The sequence below is a fragment of the Chenopodium quinoa genome, unplaced genomic scaffold (genome assembly GCF_001683475.1).
Source record: "Chenopodium quinoa cultivar QQ74 unplaced genomic scaffold, ASM168347v1, whole genome shotgun sequence".
NCBI classification, from domain to species: Eukaryota; Viridiplantae; Streptophyta; class Magnoliopsida; order Caryophyllales; family Amaranthaceae; genus Chenopodium; species Chenopodium quinoa.
Window position 1 is genome coordinate 2,570,305 of NW_018744290.1, and position 17,513 is coordinate 2,587,817.

At 34.7% G+C, this 17,513-nt stretch overlaps 1 protein-coding gene and 2 pseudogenes across 1 annotated transcript; all 3 read right to left on the minus strand.

Moving 5' to 3' along the window:
- Positions 1–30: 30 nt before the first annotated feature.
- On the minus strand, positions 31–2,971 carry LOC110695277 (probable mannitol dehydrogenase). The gene is given in 6 exon segments (XM_021872531.1): positions 31–568; positions 709–862; positions 983–1,496; positions 1,583–1,650; positions 1,652–1,697; positions 2,761–2,971. Coding segments are annotated over 6 exon segments (1,080 nt in total). The 5' UTR covers positions 2,856–2,971; the 3' UTR covers positions 31–365.
- An 8,638-nt stretch (positions 2,972–11,609) lies between these two features.
- On the minus strand, positions 11,610–13,793 carry LOC110695339 (annotated as a pseudogene).
- An 829-nt stretch (positions 13,794–14,622) lies between these two features.
- Positions 14,623–16,948, minus strand: LOC110695278 (annotated as a pseudogene).
- Positions 16,949–17,513: the final 565 nt, after the last annotated feature.

Here is a 17,513-nt window from a genome sequence, read left to right on the forward strand (position 1 = left end):
ACCGTGTGTTGTGCATGCTTGCCATGCGATAAGTGCTTGCATTTCGTGTGCTGCTGTGACACGTATGCAGCAGCACGTAATGCATGACATACTCGAGCAGCTTTCAACAACATACCGATTTCAATACCCAGATCATTAGCTAAAGTTGTTCAGTTAAAGAAGATGCACATGTTTCCCATCCAAAAAAAAAAAAAATTCATGTATCATAATTCAACTACAACATCAATTGTTCTACATATATTATAATATCAATTGTTTCACATAGAAGATACAAGGTAGTAACCAAAGTAATTATTGAAACAAGACTTGTCTCTAGAAAGTCACAACTTATCACAGCCTCGTCAGTCATTAGAATGGATCTATCATCATTCAGCTTTCATTGTGTTAGCAGTGTCGATGACAAAACGGTACCTAACGTCTGCTTTGAGTAGACGCTCCATGGCTGTGTTCACATAATCCACCGGAACAACCTCTATATCTGCTTTAATATCATGCTTGGCAGCAAAATCAATCATTTCTTGTGTCTCTTTCATGCCTCCTATGCAGCTTCCAGCTACGATCTTCCTACCTGTTTTAATTAACACAAAAGCCAATCATGAATCTCCATTGTAGTTTATTAAATTAAACGCTTGATAATACAAAAAAGAAAATAAACAAACAAATTCTTGCTTATTTTTTGGTAGGGGTTAGGGGAGGAGGGTCGCTTACCCATTAGCAGAGGGAAGATTGGCAACTCAAGAGGTCTGTCTGGAGCCCCAACCATGACCAACTTTCCGTGAGTCTTCATCAGAGCGATCAATGGTAAGAGAGGGTGAGCTGCTGAGACTGTATCAATAATGCCATCCATTGTTCCTACAGCAGCCTACACAAATGCAAGCAGGTCTAGTCAGAAAATCCACAAAGTCTAAGCAATGCAATCCGGAAGATATATGCAACTTATAAGTTTTTACTGGACAAATGCATATGCTTAAAGATTAACTACCTGTAGTTGCTGAGGGTCGCGGCTGACCAGGAAGGAATCAGCACCAAGACGGTTGACAGCTTCTTCCTTTTTGTTAGGTGAGGTACTGATAACTGTGACCTTAACACCAAAAGCCTTGGCGAATTTCACAGCCATGTATCCTAGACCACCAAGGCCAACAACACCGACATGGAGTCCAGGTTTATCAAGCTCAAAGTACTTCAAAGGGCTGTAGACAGTGATACCAGCGCATAGAAGAGGGGCAGTGGCATCGAGTGCCATGCTCTCAGGGATGCGAACAGCAAAATGCTCGTCTACCACCATGATATCAGAGTAACCTCCATATGTAGGGGTGCCATCGTAGTAAGTGGATCCATAGGTTAGGAGCACTTTGGGGCAGTAATTCTCAAGATGCTTGTCACAACTATCACACGAACGACAGGCTCCAACCATGCATCCTACCCCAACTTTGTCCCCTACTTTGAAGTTTTGCACCTTGCTTCCTACTTCTGTAACCACCCCTACAATCTCGTGCCTGCAAAAAAGTAACATATATCTTTAAGTATACTCCATAACACAGTATGTATACGATACAGAAACATTGTTGGAAAAGGTAATTACCCAGGAACAGCAGGATAAGAGGCATTCCCCCATTCATTCTTAATGAAGTGAAGATCAGAGTGACAAATGGCCACAGTACAACACTTTGAAAGTCACATCTTGCTCTCCTGTTGCCCTGCATATCAAAACAATATTATTTTATAAGTGATCTGCTAACTGCATCACAAACTAACAAATTCCCATTAAACACATAACTAACGCGGTGTATGTAACTTGTGTTTCGAATAAATTACATTACAGGATAGTATCATATTGCTGTTTAATGCTTCTTTCATTCTCCTTATATGAAAGAACAGATGATAATAATCCCACAAACAAAGAAGAAAACATTTTGTCAATATTTCGTTCATAGGATAACAACTATAAGTTCAATTCAGAACAATAGCCTTAAAGTTGATTATCCAGAACAATAGTTAAAACAATTCGTATAATAGTGTGACTTGAAAATGGCCTTAAATCATGTACTTCAAATTACTACAACCTCCATCCGAAATCAGGTAATTAATTCTTCACCACTTTGGTATATCCAAAAACAAACCTTTAACACCCCATGAACAGTTGGGCCCTACCCATTCCATTTTCATAAAAAATAATCCACTTTCAAATGAATTAAGCTAAATGGAGAATATATAGTTCTCCAATTAACCTTTCTGCTTTTATTTTTTTCCCCTTCATATCAACGATCCATTCTTACCCGTCTTTCTTGATATGCATGCCATAAATAATATAATGTACTTCGCATCAAATTAAAAAAAATAACGTACTCCTATTTGTTATTACGGCATTATAAAACGGTTATGTCATATGCAACCATATATTTATATAAGTATTTAAAACAATTCTTAAATTGAGGATTTATGGAGTATAAAAACTTATAGGGCTTCGTAACTTATTTTCCTTTAAAATTCTTTTAATTGTATAATTTCAAAGCAATCTGATTATAGACAAAATTGACAATTTGTTCAATACACCCCTCATCATCATCTGTGATCTCAACCGATCATAAAATGATTACGTTGATTAATAAATCTATACGTATTAATTCATAATACACGACAATCTGATCGCTCACAAAATCACCACCTCGAGATTAGAGAGCAATATGCATGACAAAACACGCTAAAATATAAAACATCAATAAGATTGAAAACAAAAGAATATGAAAGAAATAATTATACCTCCTAGAGAAATGGAAGGGAGAAAGGGTTCCTGATGTATCTCTAGCAGCCCAGCCAAAAGCCTTTTGTGGGTGTACATCCTCGGGTCCTGCCATTTTTTTTTCTCTTCAAATAATTTTATTGTAACTTTTGTAAAAAAATTCTTAAATACAACTCCTGAAACTTTCAAGAGAATAAAATTTTTATTTTTTAACACTTTGTTAAAAATAGAGGGAAAAGAAAATGTATGAACGAAAAAGTTATGACCCAAAAATGGGTTTATATAGCACTCAATTGAGGAGCAAAAGTGACGTAGTTCGTGACCTGAGATTTTGTGACAGCCTCTGTAATTTGGTGGAATGAATTTATGTTCATATGCGGGTGAGAATTGACCGTGGTACATGAGTTTCTTCTTGTAGTCTGTATTTTGCCACGTGTCTTTAAAATGTTTTACTTGTGTTTTTTTGTTTACTTTCTTTGGACAAGGAATTATCACGTAAATGTTCTGCTTTTGAAAATCTAGAAATCACGATTTTATACTTGTTTAATTCAAGATTTCGTAGAAAAAGTACAGACAAAAAGCTAAAAAGAAACAAGTACTCGTGGAATTTTCTAGTTCTCATAGAATTTTTTTTTATATTATTACGATGATAAATATTGATTGGAAAACATTTTAAGACCATCTCCATTGGTGAGACTCAATTTTGAGTATTAAAATGCAAAATGAGTTGTTTTTTATCTCTATTGATGATACTCAACCCACTTCTCAATTTAGCAATTCATGTTAAATGTAATTTCCTAATGGTGAGACTCTCTAAAGTATACTAATATCTAGCACTGTCAAAAACCGAACCGAACCGGTGAAACCGAACCGATTCAAACCGATTCAAATGAGAACCGAACCGATTAAAAACCGATTTTTTAAAACCGAAAACCGACCCGAACCGCATTTTAGTAAACCCGAAACCGAACCGATCCGAGTAATGTTAAACCGTTTTAGAACCGAACCAAATCTAAACCGAACTGGAAAGGAAACCGAACCGAAAATAAACCGAACCGTTTCTAACCCGAAACCGTTTAAACTGGCATAAAAACCGTTATAAACCGAACCGTTATAAACCGAACCGTTTACAAACCGAACCGTTTACAAACCGAACCGTTTATAAACCGGACCGTTTATAAACCGAACCATTTATAAACCGAACTGTTTATGAACCGAATCCTTATAAATCGAACCGTTTACAAACTACTTACTACTAGGAGTGGTTATTGGGTGGGTCAGTGTGGGTCGATGCAGATCATTTACGAAGTGAGTCGGTTGCAGGTCAAGATGAATATTTAGCGGGACATAAATAATAACCAATAACTCGAGATAAAAAAAGGAACAACATATCAATATGTAATGTGACTAAAACTATTAATACTTGTTCTATGAGATTAAAACATTTTAGCAATGAGGCAACACAATATATATTAAGCATCACTAGTTCACTACAATACAACATCCATGTCTTCTTAATTAGATGCAAAACTTTCATCTATCACTTCTTTACCAATTTCAAGGACGTCTTCTTCAATATCACAATCATAACCACGTAACCAATTTTGTGTGGTCACCAACGCCTCAACATTCTTAGGCAAAAGCGCACTCCTATACTTGTTTAAAATACGACCACCCATGCTAAAAGAAGACTCTGAGGCTACCGATGTAATAGGAATGGCCAAAACATCCCTAGCCATAACAGCTAATATGGGGTACACACTACTTTGAGATTCCCAATACTTAAGAACATCGTACTTCTGCCCTTCATAAATTGGTTGTCGAGGAGTACACAAATAAGAATCAATCTCCATCGATGGCCGATTTGATGTGTCATCCTCCTCATCATCATCATTATCAACATACTAGAAAAGTTCAAACAAAATGCTTTTATTAAATAATAAAATTAAAACATAAAATTATTAATTTTGTAAACCACAATAATCAGAAATTGATTACCTTGAATATATCATCATCCAAGTGACTATTTGAATTTTCGATAACAGCTGGGATGGAGGGTGGAGCATTTGTACTTGATGTAAAACCGGAAGACAAAGAAGAATAAAAGTTATACAACTCCAAAAGAGCATCTTTAATCACCTTCGCCTTTTCAACACATGCCTCATCAACATAAAGCACTTTTAACATCTTCATCACTCGAACAAGCTTATAACGAGGATCAAGAACAATAGCAATTGATAGGATCAAACTATATTCATCCCAATAGCCCTCAAACTTTTCAAGCATAACTTTTGCCATGGGTGCAAGTTTAAGATCTATATGGGCTTTACTTATTGTGTGCTCAATTTTTAAAACACTAGCAAAATACAAATTTGCAGTAGGATATTCTGAACCAGAAAATAACACAGTGATTTCATGAAATGGCTTTAGGAAATTACATATTTTAGTAAGGGTATCCCATTCATCATTCGAAAGTTTGAATTCATAACCTATAAACCTATCAATAACCAATTTCAAGGCTTCCTTTGCTTCCAAAGCTTTTCGAATCATCGTATATGTGGCATTCCAACGAGTCACAACATCAAGACGTAACTTTCCATTAAACACACAGTTAACCTCATGAAGAGCATGCTCAAATTGAGTGAGTCTAGAATCTGAAGAATCAATATATTTACAAACCTCACGCAATTTTTGAACACTACTATCAACTTCTTTTAAACCTCTTTGAACAATAATGTTCAAGACATGAGCTGAACATCGAATATGAAAAAATTTACCATTACAAGGAAGAGGAGAAGTCAACATTAAATCTTTCTTCAAAAGGTTAACCATAACATCCATGGATCGAGCATTATCAACAGTCATTGCAAAAGCTTTACCCTGAAGGTTCCACTCCCCAATAAGTTTTAACACAAATTTTTCTACCTCAACACCAGTATGAGGAGGACCACAATATCTAAAATTCAGAATTTTAGACCTAAGACACCAATTTTTATCAACATAATGTGCCGTTAAAGTAAGATAACCTCGATTAGTACATGCTGTCCACAAGTCACAAGTGAAGCTAACTCTACCTTCAATTCCCGAAAAAGATTGCAACAACAAAGACTTAAACTTATCATGCTCATCAATACAATGTTTCAAAATAGTGTTTCTACACACATGATTCACGTTGGGGTTCAAATTCGTATAAACTTCCCTAAGGCCATGATGCTCCACAATACTTAAAGGATAGGAATGCAAAATTATAGCTGTAGCAAGCAATTGTAAATGACGTGTTTGATTAAACAGGAGCTCAACACCACTTTCATGATTTCCAGGATGGTGTGGATTTTTATTCATGCATGTCTTAGTATGAGCTTTACAAGTTGAAGTACCAGCATTACCTGGAGTTTTATATTCATTACCGCAAACATTGCATCGAGCATATTTTATCGGAGCAAGACCAACCATCTTATCAAAAAAGGTGTAATACCTCCAAACATCTGATGTTCGTCCACGCTTACTACCACTAGTGGTACGTTGAGTAGAATCTTGATTCTGAACAGTAGAATCTTGATTCTGAACAGTAGAATCTTGATTCTTTACAGTAGAATCCTCATCAAAACCAATAAACTCTTGCTCCATTGCTGAAAAAACAAAAACACAACAGTATAAATCAAGTGAAAAAAAAGGCAAATTAAGGGCAAATAAAAAAAAATAGGCAAATTAACACAGCAGCTCCGGACCTGCTTGCTTCTAGCAAAGCACACCAGCAACCTAGCCCAGCAACAGACAGACAACACAGCCCAGCTAACACAAGACGACAGCAAAACCACAGCTGCAATACCCTAGAAAACCAGCAGCAACCAACCCCAGCACCCAGCCTGCAGCAGAGACATCAAATAGGACAGCACAAACCATGGCCAGAAAGACTCTGCTCTGAACAGGGCAGAAAACACCCAGCAGATCCTACAATCTAGCCTTGTACATCTAGCAGATCTGGCCAGACATTAGAACAACAGCAGCACAGGACAGACCCTAGCTAGTACTACATGCTCTAAGCTGAGGTAGTCCATCTACAATTCAGTCCTAAAATATACTAAACACTATTAGACAACTCCTATCTGAATGCACTTGCACTTTTGCAACAAAACAAAACCCAAACTTAAATCAAAAAATCCTGCTAGCATTCAGCATTAACCCACATAAACAGAAACACTAATGAGAGAACAATGCAGCTGATAGAACAAAGGATAGCATTCAGTATATTTGAAGACTAATAGAGCATTATAGACAAAGCCATACATTTTAAATGCTCAACAAACAGCAAACAGTCACAAAGGCAGACCAGCAACAACACAGCAGCCTGAAAAAAACCAAGCACAATTAATAACACGAAAAGAAACCACGAGCATGAATAAGGTAACCAAATCAACTCAATTGTTGCTCATGGTACTACAACCACAACCCTGATCAGAACTGAGCATAGCCAAAGCTGGTAAGGCCAGAACACCTCACAAATAGATATAACAAAAAATGAACAACAAGAACAATAAAATTAAAAAATCAGAAATTAAATGAACAACAAGAACAATAAAATTAAAAATTACATGAACAACATCAAAAAATCAGAAATTATATGAACAAATCAGAAATTATATGAAATTATATGAACAAATCAGAAGTAAAAATCAAAAAATAAAGACATGCAAATCCTACAAACAACGAATCAGCAACATAAAACCGAAATGAAAACAAAAAAATTAACATAAAATTACCTTTGAGCAGTGACGGCTTGAAGGAGAGGAAGATTTGAAGATGGAGAACTGGAGAATGAAAAAAAAACGAGAATGGAGAGATCGAAAAAAAAATCGAAAAAAACGAAACGAAAACAAAAACAATTAACTAAAATTTACCTTTGAGCTATTGAAGGCTAAGAGTTCAGAGCTTGAGAGTTGAGAACTTGAGAGTGAGTGAGGATTCAACGCTTCGATTTGAGGATGAAGAAGAAGAACGGTGAATGCTGTGGAATGAAGAGGATGAATGAAGAGGATGAATGAAGAACCTAATTGCCTTTCAGTCTTTCACAGTTTCACGTTTCACTTTCTTTTTTTTTTTTTTTTTTTTCTCTTTTGCATAATATATGAACCACATGTTTATTTAATTATTAAAGAATCAAAATATCTAAATTCTAAATCTAAAATGTGTTTTTCCTTTTGGTTTTTGGAGGGAAATTTCCCACCATATTTTGTTGAAATTGTCAACCAAAAAAATGAAATTAATTTTCCACTTTGTAAAAATCAAAATTTTTAATTTTATTTTAATAACATTAAACAAACTTTTATACAATTAATTAATTACATGACTTAAAAAAAACTAATTACATTTCTCGGATCCCGATAAAACGATATTCACCTTCATAATATCAGCTTTTATAATTTTTTTTAACACACACATTAAAATATTAAGTTCTTTAAATTATAAAATGTGAATTGGTTAGCGTGTAATTTCTAGGCGTTGCGATTAATAAAAAATCGAAAATTGTTCAATAAATAATGATGTCATATCTTAGAGAGTTAGAAGTACTACGGATTTGTTATATGGTTATATTTATATCAGTTTAGCTGTACCTATAAGCAATACACTTGTAATCGTGTAAACTTATAAATGATATAGTTGACTAGTAGATTAGTACATAAATACAAATTACTTAATTAGATATGAGTTATGTCTACATGAGTGATTGACTAATATGACTATATGAGCAATTGTCAATTTAGCATAGCTGCATAACAGATTAGCAGCGTACTAGACTATCATACTCGGTAATATACTAATACCATTTCAGTATTTGATCTACTAGACTCAAGTTAAAAGTTACTCTTTCTGATTAACTTGTTAGTCTAATTAAGTAATTACTAATTACTAATTAGTGACTTAAGCCTTAAGGGTAAACCAGTAAAGGATATACAAAAATATAATAATCTTATGTTTCTCATCCCTTTATACTAATAATATCTAACTATGAGAATATGAGATGGTTATATGTTATGTATCTGTATAATCGATTGAAGGAATCAACATTACCTTCTTCTTCATTAATGTTTTCTTTCATTATACAAATCAAACTACTCTGTAATATCTTCATGTATAACTTTATGCAAATATATAATGATAAACGAGTCTTAATTATCAGTCTTGTTGACTAATTAAGTATCGAATACCAAATTGCAAATTTCGATGTCACAACAACTCATCAAATCATGATTATGACACTATTAACTAAATGATCAAATCAGAAGCAGATAATAATCTGATAGTAAAACAATAATACATTAATGCACTAAACTTTTATAATCTACTTCATAATAAACTAGTAAGATCAGTATAGCTAAACTTAAATCATAACATGATATGTATTTATAAAATTAATGAGAATTTGCATATAATATGATGCCTCAATATGAAGTGATGAAGTCTCGGCTTGATATAAAACTTGTTAACTAGCAAAAAGTTAGAAAGTAGTACAAAATTTTTTGAAATCAAAAACAGACTCGAACCGTAATTTAGTAAATCTGAAATAAAACCGATCTAAATAATGTTAAATCGTAGAAGAACCAAACCCGTGAACGAACCGAACCAGTTATAACCGAACTAAAATAAAACTAAACCAAAAAACAACCGAACCGTTTCCAACCTGAAACTGTTTGAACCGGGATAATAACCATTTACACCGAACCGTTAACAAACCGCAACCCGTCTGCACCGAACAGTTTACTACCTGGAATTTTTACAACCCGCACCGTTTACAAACTGAACCGAATTTAAACTGGGTTAAAAACCATTTACACCGAACCGTTAACAAACCGCAACCCGTCTGCACCGAACCGTTTACAACCCGAACCAAATTTAAATCGGGTTAAAAACCGTTTACACCGAACCGTTAACAAACCGCAACCCGTTTGCACCGAACCGTTTACTACCCGGACCGTTTACAACCCGGACCGTTTACAACCCGAACCGAATTTAAACCGGGTTAAAAACCGTTTACACCGAACCGTTAACAAACCGCAACCCGTTTGCACCGAATCGTTTACTAACCGAACCGTTTATAACCCGAACCGAATTTAAACCGTTCAAGAATAAACCGAAACCGAACCGAACCGATAATTATTTAAACCGAACCGAAACCGACCCGTAAGACATTTGAACCGATTTCAAACCGACCCGATTTCAAACCGAACCGATTTCAAACCGAACCGAAACCGAACTGTCAAACCGTTTTGACAGTGCTACTAATATCACTTTCAATTTATGTCCCACCGAATCCATATTGTAAGTTTCAAAAAAAAAAAACTTAAATAAATTACAAAATATATTATTATATTAATAAGGACCCACACTTTTTATCAAATGAGACTCAAAATTGAGTATCTGAACTTGGCAACTTTCTTTTGGAGTTGCTAAGTTTAGATACCAACTTATTGGTATCCTTTGCAAAAATACTCACTCTTCTAAAAAAAAATTCCCTTAAGTCTCACCATTGGAGATGATCTAATCAAGCAAGTACTATGTAACTAATTGAATTCTATCACTACCGCCGTTTCATATTTTTTGCAATTTGAAATATTTTATATTCACAAATAATACATCAAAATTGTAAAAAATATAAAACGAAGATAGTAATTTTAAAGATAATGTAGTGATTTACTATCTCAACATATTCGTAAATCGTAATGTTATACTTACTATTTGTGGGATCAAACTAAATTTTTTTTCGACTATCTACTGCTACTTTTCCAACAGCCCGAAGTGACCGAGCCTGATCCCTAACTCACAACTAAACTCTTTCAATATCATGGAGACTATAAATATATCAATTAATCAAAAATATAAATAGAATTCATAGCTTAAGCAATCAAATGACACATTGATATTGGTATAATACTCCGTACTTGCTAAGTTGTTATGTACGGAGTATGATCAAAATTAATCTGGTTATGTATATAATCAATTATGAATTTATTTTTTTTTTTTTTTTTTTGATAGAGTATTATCAATTAGGATATTACAAGATAATGAATTGTGTAATCAATTAGGATATTACAAGATGAATTATGTAATCAACTAAGATATTACTGGATAAACATATTATTATCCTGTAATATATATGTATCAATTAGGATACATATATTACAATTATTTTAATATCCACTGCATATGTAATATCAATGTATAAAATGTATTACAAAAGTTAACATTATCTTGTAAGGCTCTGTTCACTTCACCTTAAAAAAATAATATTACGTAAAAATAATTTCACTTTGAACTAATAAGTTCAGTTCAGTAAAAATAATTTCAGTTCAGTAAAAATCAGTAATCTTAAAGATGAAATATAACTGAAAATCAGTAAAAATAATTTCAGTTCAGAAATGTAGGTTGAGATACTGTAAAATCAGAAAATAAAATTGGAATGTGGGCCGAATTTCTTAATGTATGTATAACGCTGTGACGTGTTAGAAACATTGTTTTAGAAGCAAAATTCGCCCCGACTATGGTGCAATCGGAGATGGCGTTGCCCCCCAAGATTTAACACAGCGATCTCCCTTAATGTGCACTCAAAAAGAGAGATTAGGAACTCACAATATGCTCAGAACAACTTTAGTGGAAAACTGAAAATAATGGAGGAAGAAGAAGAAAGATTTTCTATGTGTTTCAAAAGCCACGAAAAGGTCAGTTTATAAGGAAGAAGAAAACCGTAGCTGTTGGAGAGAATCAAGCCACGAAATAATAGTTGAGAAAATTCAGCGACACTTACAACGTTTAAGAACCGAGTCAAACGTTGTTGTGGGCTTCGTAACTGAACAATCTCATAAAAGCTGGAACGTCAGTTACGACTTAGCCCAAAAATGTAGGTACACCACACCACGCACATGCCACGAACACAAACACGAACCGGCAGGACGGCTGTGCGTATGGGGATGCCCCCTTCTAGCCCACAACAATAGGATTGTTCAATTAGCTTTCCCTCGGTTTTAAGCAGACCGATCAATGGTAATAAAGGATGAACTGCCGAGACTGTGTCTATTATGCCATCCATTGTCCCTGCAGCTGCCTGCACAACAATACAAGTAACGTTACCAAAATTACCTAGATAATTTTACTCAAGGAAACATTGTACAGTACATTTCCATAGACAAATATTGCCTTAGGGAAACCCTTTACAACATTAAAACAACAATCTAATTTAAGGCAAGACATAAGCGGCTTATATTAAAAGCTACCTGAATTTGTTCAGGGTCGCGACTGATCAAAAAAGAATCAGCCTCAAGACGGTTGACAGCTTCATCCTTTTTGTTAGGTGATGTACTAATAACTGTGACCTTAGCCCCAAAAGCCTTAGCGAATTTTACAGCCATGTGTCCTAGACCACCAAGGCCAACAACACCAATATGGAGTCCAGGTTTGTCGTGTCCAAAGTATCTTAGGGGGCTGTAGACCGTAATACCAGCACATAGAAGCGGGGCAGTGGCATCCAGTGCCATGCTCTCAGGAATGAGAACAGCAAAATGCTCGTCGACCACCATAATATTAGAGTAGCCTCCATATGTAGGGGTGCCATCATAGTAAGTGGATCCATAAGTTAGCAATGCCTTAGGACAGTAATTCTCAAGATTTTTACCGCAATTCTCACATGAACGGCAAGAGCCAACCATGCATCCCACCCCAACTTTGTCACCTAAGCTGAAGTTTTGCACCTTTTTCCCTACTTCTGTAACCACCCCTACAATCTCGTGCCTGATAATAACATGTCATTTTGTTAATCCACAATATAAATTCTTTTTTAATTAAATTTTTTCAATTTAAAGTGAAATAATCTCTCCTTTTTTTCCAATAAAAAACATTCAGATCACTCACAAAAGCATGCTTACAATAATAAATTTCATTTCCAACATATGTATACTTATATCTTATGGAGCACTCTTAATATTAATGGATAAACAATTCATAGATCGAATAGGAATCAAAAGAGTTTACCCGGGAACAGCAGGGTAAGAGGAATTAATGAAATCAGCACCCCATTCATTCTTAATGAAGTGAAGATCGGAGTGACAAATACCAACATATCCAAATCTCCCGTTGCCCTGCACATCAAAATTCAAAATCCTCACATTTTGTTAGAATTTCATTATATTCAAGCTCAAACTACTAGCCCAAATTTTTTAAAAAAATCACATACAACAAAATTGTCAGCATGTTACACAAATTATTAGGTGTTATGTGACAACACTGACATGTACACTAATTATGTTACATCACGTATTAGTATACGGAGTATCACACTTGACACACTGCCTAGCTTTGTTCTTATGACCGGGTTTGTTGTAAATTTGCTGTAACCAAATCATTTCTGGATCATTAATATCTTTAATTTTTCATTATTAAAATTATTAAAAAGCTAATACTTGTATAATTGTATATTGATATTGTACCCCTAGACTAGACTAAAAATACTTTATATGACTAATATATTTATATTATAAAGTATATCACTTAAAAAATGTCATCAGATCAAAGTTGATATAAAATATAAAAATGATGCTTTTTTAAATGGAAAAAGTTATAGGGCTGCATATAAGAAGCTAAAAGTGAAAAGAATAAACATTAAACTAACATTTATTACACCAATTTACTCGTAAATTGTCGATAAATTTCCAATTTAATACTAAAAAAATAAGTATATTAAATGCTTAGCTCTTAGAGCTGCATATAACATTACCCTCATTAAATATCCAACAATGGAGGAAATTTGTTGGGATCAGTTAAACCATCACGTCATTCGTGATCCTGACCTTGCAGAACATAGGCGAACAAAGTCGGTATTCATCCAAACAAATCACAAGCAGTGATAAAAAAAACTTCATCAAAATAGAAAAGAGCGAGATACATGCATATAAAGTGTATTGTACCTCCTAGAGAAGTTGAAAGGAGAGAGAACTCCAGATGAGTCTCTAGCAGCCCATCCAAATGCCTTTTGTGGGTGTACATCTTCAGGTGATGATCCTGCCATTTTTGTTCCCAGATTTTCCTTAATTTTCTTACTCTTCTTTGTTTTTTAAATTAACTTACAACTTATACATTAAAAAGTTGAGCAGATCGATGTATTTAAAGGAAGATGGCCCAATAGTAGGCTTATATAGTTATGTAAAGTAAATTCATTCTGAATTAAGTGACATGGTCGATGACCTATGCTTCTCTAAGATTGATAGTCGACTAGTCAAGTCTATTTTAGCCACCTTACCCTTCCATGTTACATGTATTCTAGTTTACTACCACGTGTCATGCTACAGGTTTGTAATGTTAGTATATACTCCTTCCGTCTCAATTAGATTATCACAAACTATTTTAATATAAATATAAATATAATGTGATATAATAAAGAAAGAAATGAAGTGATGTGTGTATGAGTTTTACCTTGAAAAGTGAAAAATTAGAGAAACGAAAGTATATATTGAAAAAGAAAGTGTGATCGTATGTTAATTTGAAACAAAGGGAGCAACGATTATATTTTCTCGTTTGTTTGTCTAGTTTTTTTAAAATGGCTTGTTTTTTCATCAATTAGGAATGATTCAAGTTAAATAAAATGGGTGGGTAAAGTTAGTAGGGGTAAGTGGGATCATAAATTCATTCATTAGGTGGGGAATTTGGGGTAATAAGAAGGAAAATAAAAGTCTTAAAAGGAAAATAAAATCCAAAGAACAACGAAAAAGTGGAAGGGGAAGTAAATATGTCAAACAGAGAGTAAAACAATATGTCAAATATCCCATAAATCTAAGCTATACTTCATAAATTTGGCTAAGAGCTAGAGAAGAGGAATCAAAGTGAGCCAAATCTTGGTGTACCAAAATGATTACTTCCTAGACATTATTTATTGATAAATGTGGACCATTACAACATTACTGAACTGATCATTACATGACAAACAAGTACAATGCCAAAGGCAAACTTACATTTAAGCAAATAGTACAAGCATTATTATTTAATGATGGATTGGACCATCATGAGTACAAGGTGTAACATCATAAAGACTGATTCCTCTCCTCTAGCTCGTAGCCAAGGATCGGAATGATGACTCCAGCGATTGTCGTTTGAACCATGAAATGAACAAACTTGAACTCATGTAGCTTTCAGTGTGTTGCCAATGTCAATGACAAAACGATACCTAACGTCTGCCTTGTGTACACGCTCCATGGCCGTGTTAACATAATCCATTGGAATAACCTCAATATCCGCTTTTATATCATGCTTAGCCGCGAAATCAATCATCTCTTGTGTCTCCTTCATTCCTCCAATCCCACTTCCACCCACCATCTTTCTCCCTATTACAACAATTGTGTTACAAATCCCATTCATTCAATAAGTTGTACAAGAAAAAAGTTCCCTATTGATTGCCTATTTGGAGGCTTTCGAGGGGCTTACCCATAATCAAAGGGAATACTGGCAACTCATGTGGTTTGTCCCGAGCACCTACCGTGATCAATTTTCCCTCAGTTTTCAGCAGACTAATCAATGGTAATAGAGGATGGGGTGCTGAGACTGTATCGATTATTCCATCTAGCTTAGTGTCCCGGTAGCTGCCTATACAAATGCAACCAACAAAACTACATAAGAAATCGTCATGTTGACTACTTTAGAAAAACAATTAGCCTTCTAAAAAAAACAAAATTCAGCTAGAGGTAGAACAAGATGGGGTTCGTAAGCTACCTGCATTTGTTCAGGATCGCGACTGACCAAAAAGAAATCAGCACCAAGACGGTTGACAGCTTCATCGTTCTTGTCAGGCGAGGTACTTATAACAGTGACCTTAGTCCCGAGAGCCTTAGCAAATTTCACAGCCATGTGTCCTAAACCACCAAGGCCAACAACACCAATATGGAGTCCTGGTTTGTCGAGCCCATAATACCTCAAAGGGCTATAGACAGTGATGCCTGCACATAAAAGCGGGGCAGTAGCATCAAGTGCCATGTTCTCAGGAATATGAACAGCAAAATGCTCATCTACCACCATAATATCGGAGTAACCTCCATATGTAGGGGTGCCATCATAGTAAGTAGATCCATAAGTTAGCAACATCTTAGGACAGTAATTCTCAAGATTCTTGCCACAGTTATCACATGAACGGCATGATCCAACCATACATCCCACCCCAACTTTGTACCCTACTTTGAATTTTTGCACCTTCGTCCCAGCTTCAGTTACCACCCCTACAATCTCATGCCTGAAAATACCATATAATTTACATTAAGTAGTATGTCAAGAAAATGAATTGCTAATATTGCTATCATAAACATGTTGATATTCATCATGTACAAAGTATGTAATTGAATTAGCGAAAATTATATTCATAATGCAATATTTAAAATTACCCAGGGACTGCAGGGTAATTGGCACTAATGAAGTCACCACTCCCCCATTCATTCTTAATATATAGTGAAGATCAGAGTGACAAATTCCAACATACAACACTTTGAAAGTTACATCCTGCTCTCCTGTTGCCCTGCACGTCAAAATTTTGAAACCCTCAGATTTTGTGAAATATCCATTAAATTCATGATCACTCTACTTCGTCTATCATAGCCAATTCACATACAACATATGACACAGACCAAAATTGTGGGTGGCATTCTAACGCTCTAGTTCACCAGATTAATTATTTGTGGACGGTAGGAGTATATGTAGCCTTGTCTAGCTAGATCAGTTGTCACTAATATAGAGCAAGTACAATTGGGGCTAACTTTTATCTAACAGACAATAATATGGCAAACTCAAACAAAAACATGTTAGTACGTACAATAAAATCAGTAACAAAAAAAAAACGATGGATTGTCCAAGACCACTGTGTCATCCATGATCACAGCCCCTCATGAAAACAAAAGTCGTGTTATATATGTACAACAAATTAGTATAAAAAACAAAGGATTTCACCCGATCACCACATCATCCATGGTCTCGACCCCTTGCGAAACCAATAAAACATTTTATGTAACGTACATATAAATCGTACCTCCTAGAGAAGTTGAAAGGGGAGAGAACTCCGGAAGAGTCTCTTGCAGCCCATCCGAAAGCCTTTTGTGGGTGAACATCTTCAGGTGCTCCTCCCATAATTTTTCTCAATTGGTGAGTAGTTTAATACGTAAGCTTCCAACACTATAGTATGTATAAATAGAGAATAGAGTAAGTGAAGTGGTTGAGTATTATATCTGTATATATATATAGGAATGTCCAAATAGTGAACTTACCCTCAAAATGAGGAGTACTAGTACGTGACGTATTCAATGATCAAAGCTCTATTAACGGTAAACTCATCAAATCGTTGATTGAAAATTATTGAATTGATAGAATGACACGAGAGCTTCAAGTACTCTGTATTCTGTAATAAATTTACAGCTTAACTTTCACACATAGTACAATCTCACATTGTCACTATCACACTAAAAATTCGTGTTTTTTATACATACATTAATGTAATAACGAACTTGGTTTTTAGGCATATCCGAGTGTATAGTTACAATTTTGATAGTTTAAAGATTAAAGCGTATATTTACTTTTCTTATACAGTATAAGTCAAAGAGAAGATTGAATTATTAACTACTCCCTCCGTTTTTTTTTTTTTATTTGCATCACTTTTCTTTTATGATTGTTTTTTGTTATTTGCATCACTTCTATATATAGTAACTTTATACTATATTTTTTTATTTCTCTCTCTTACTCAAAACCCCACTTAAATAAT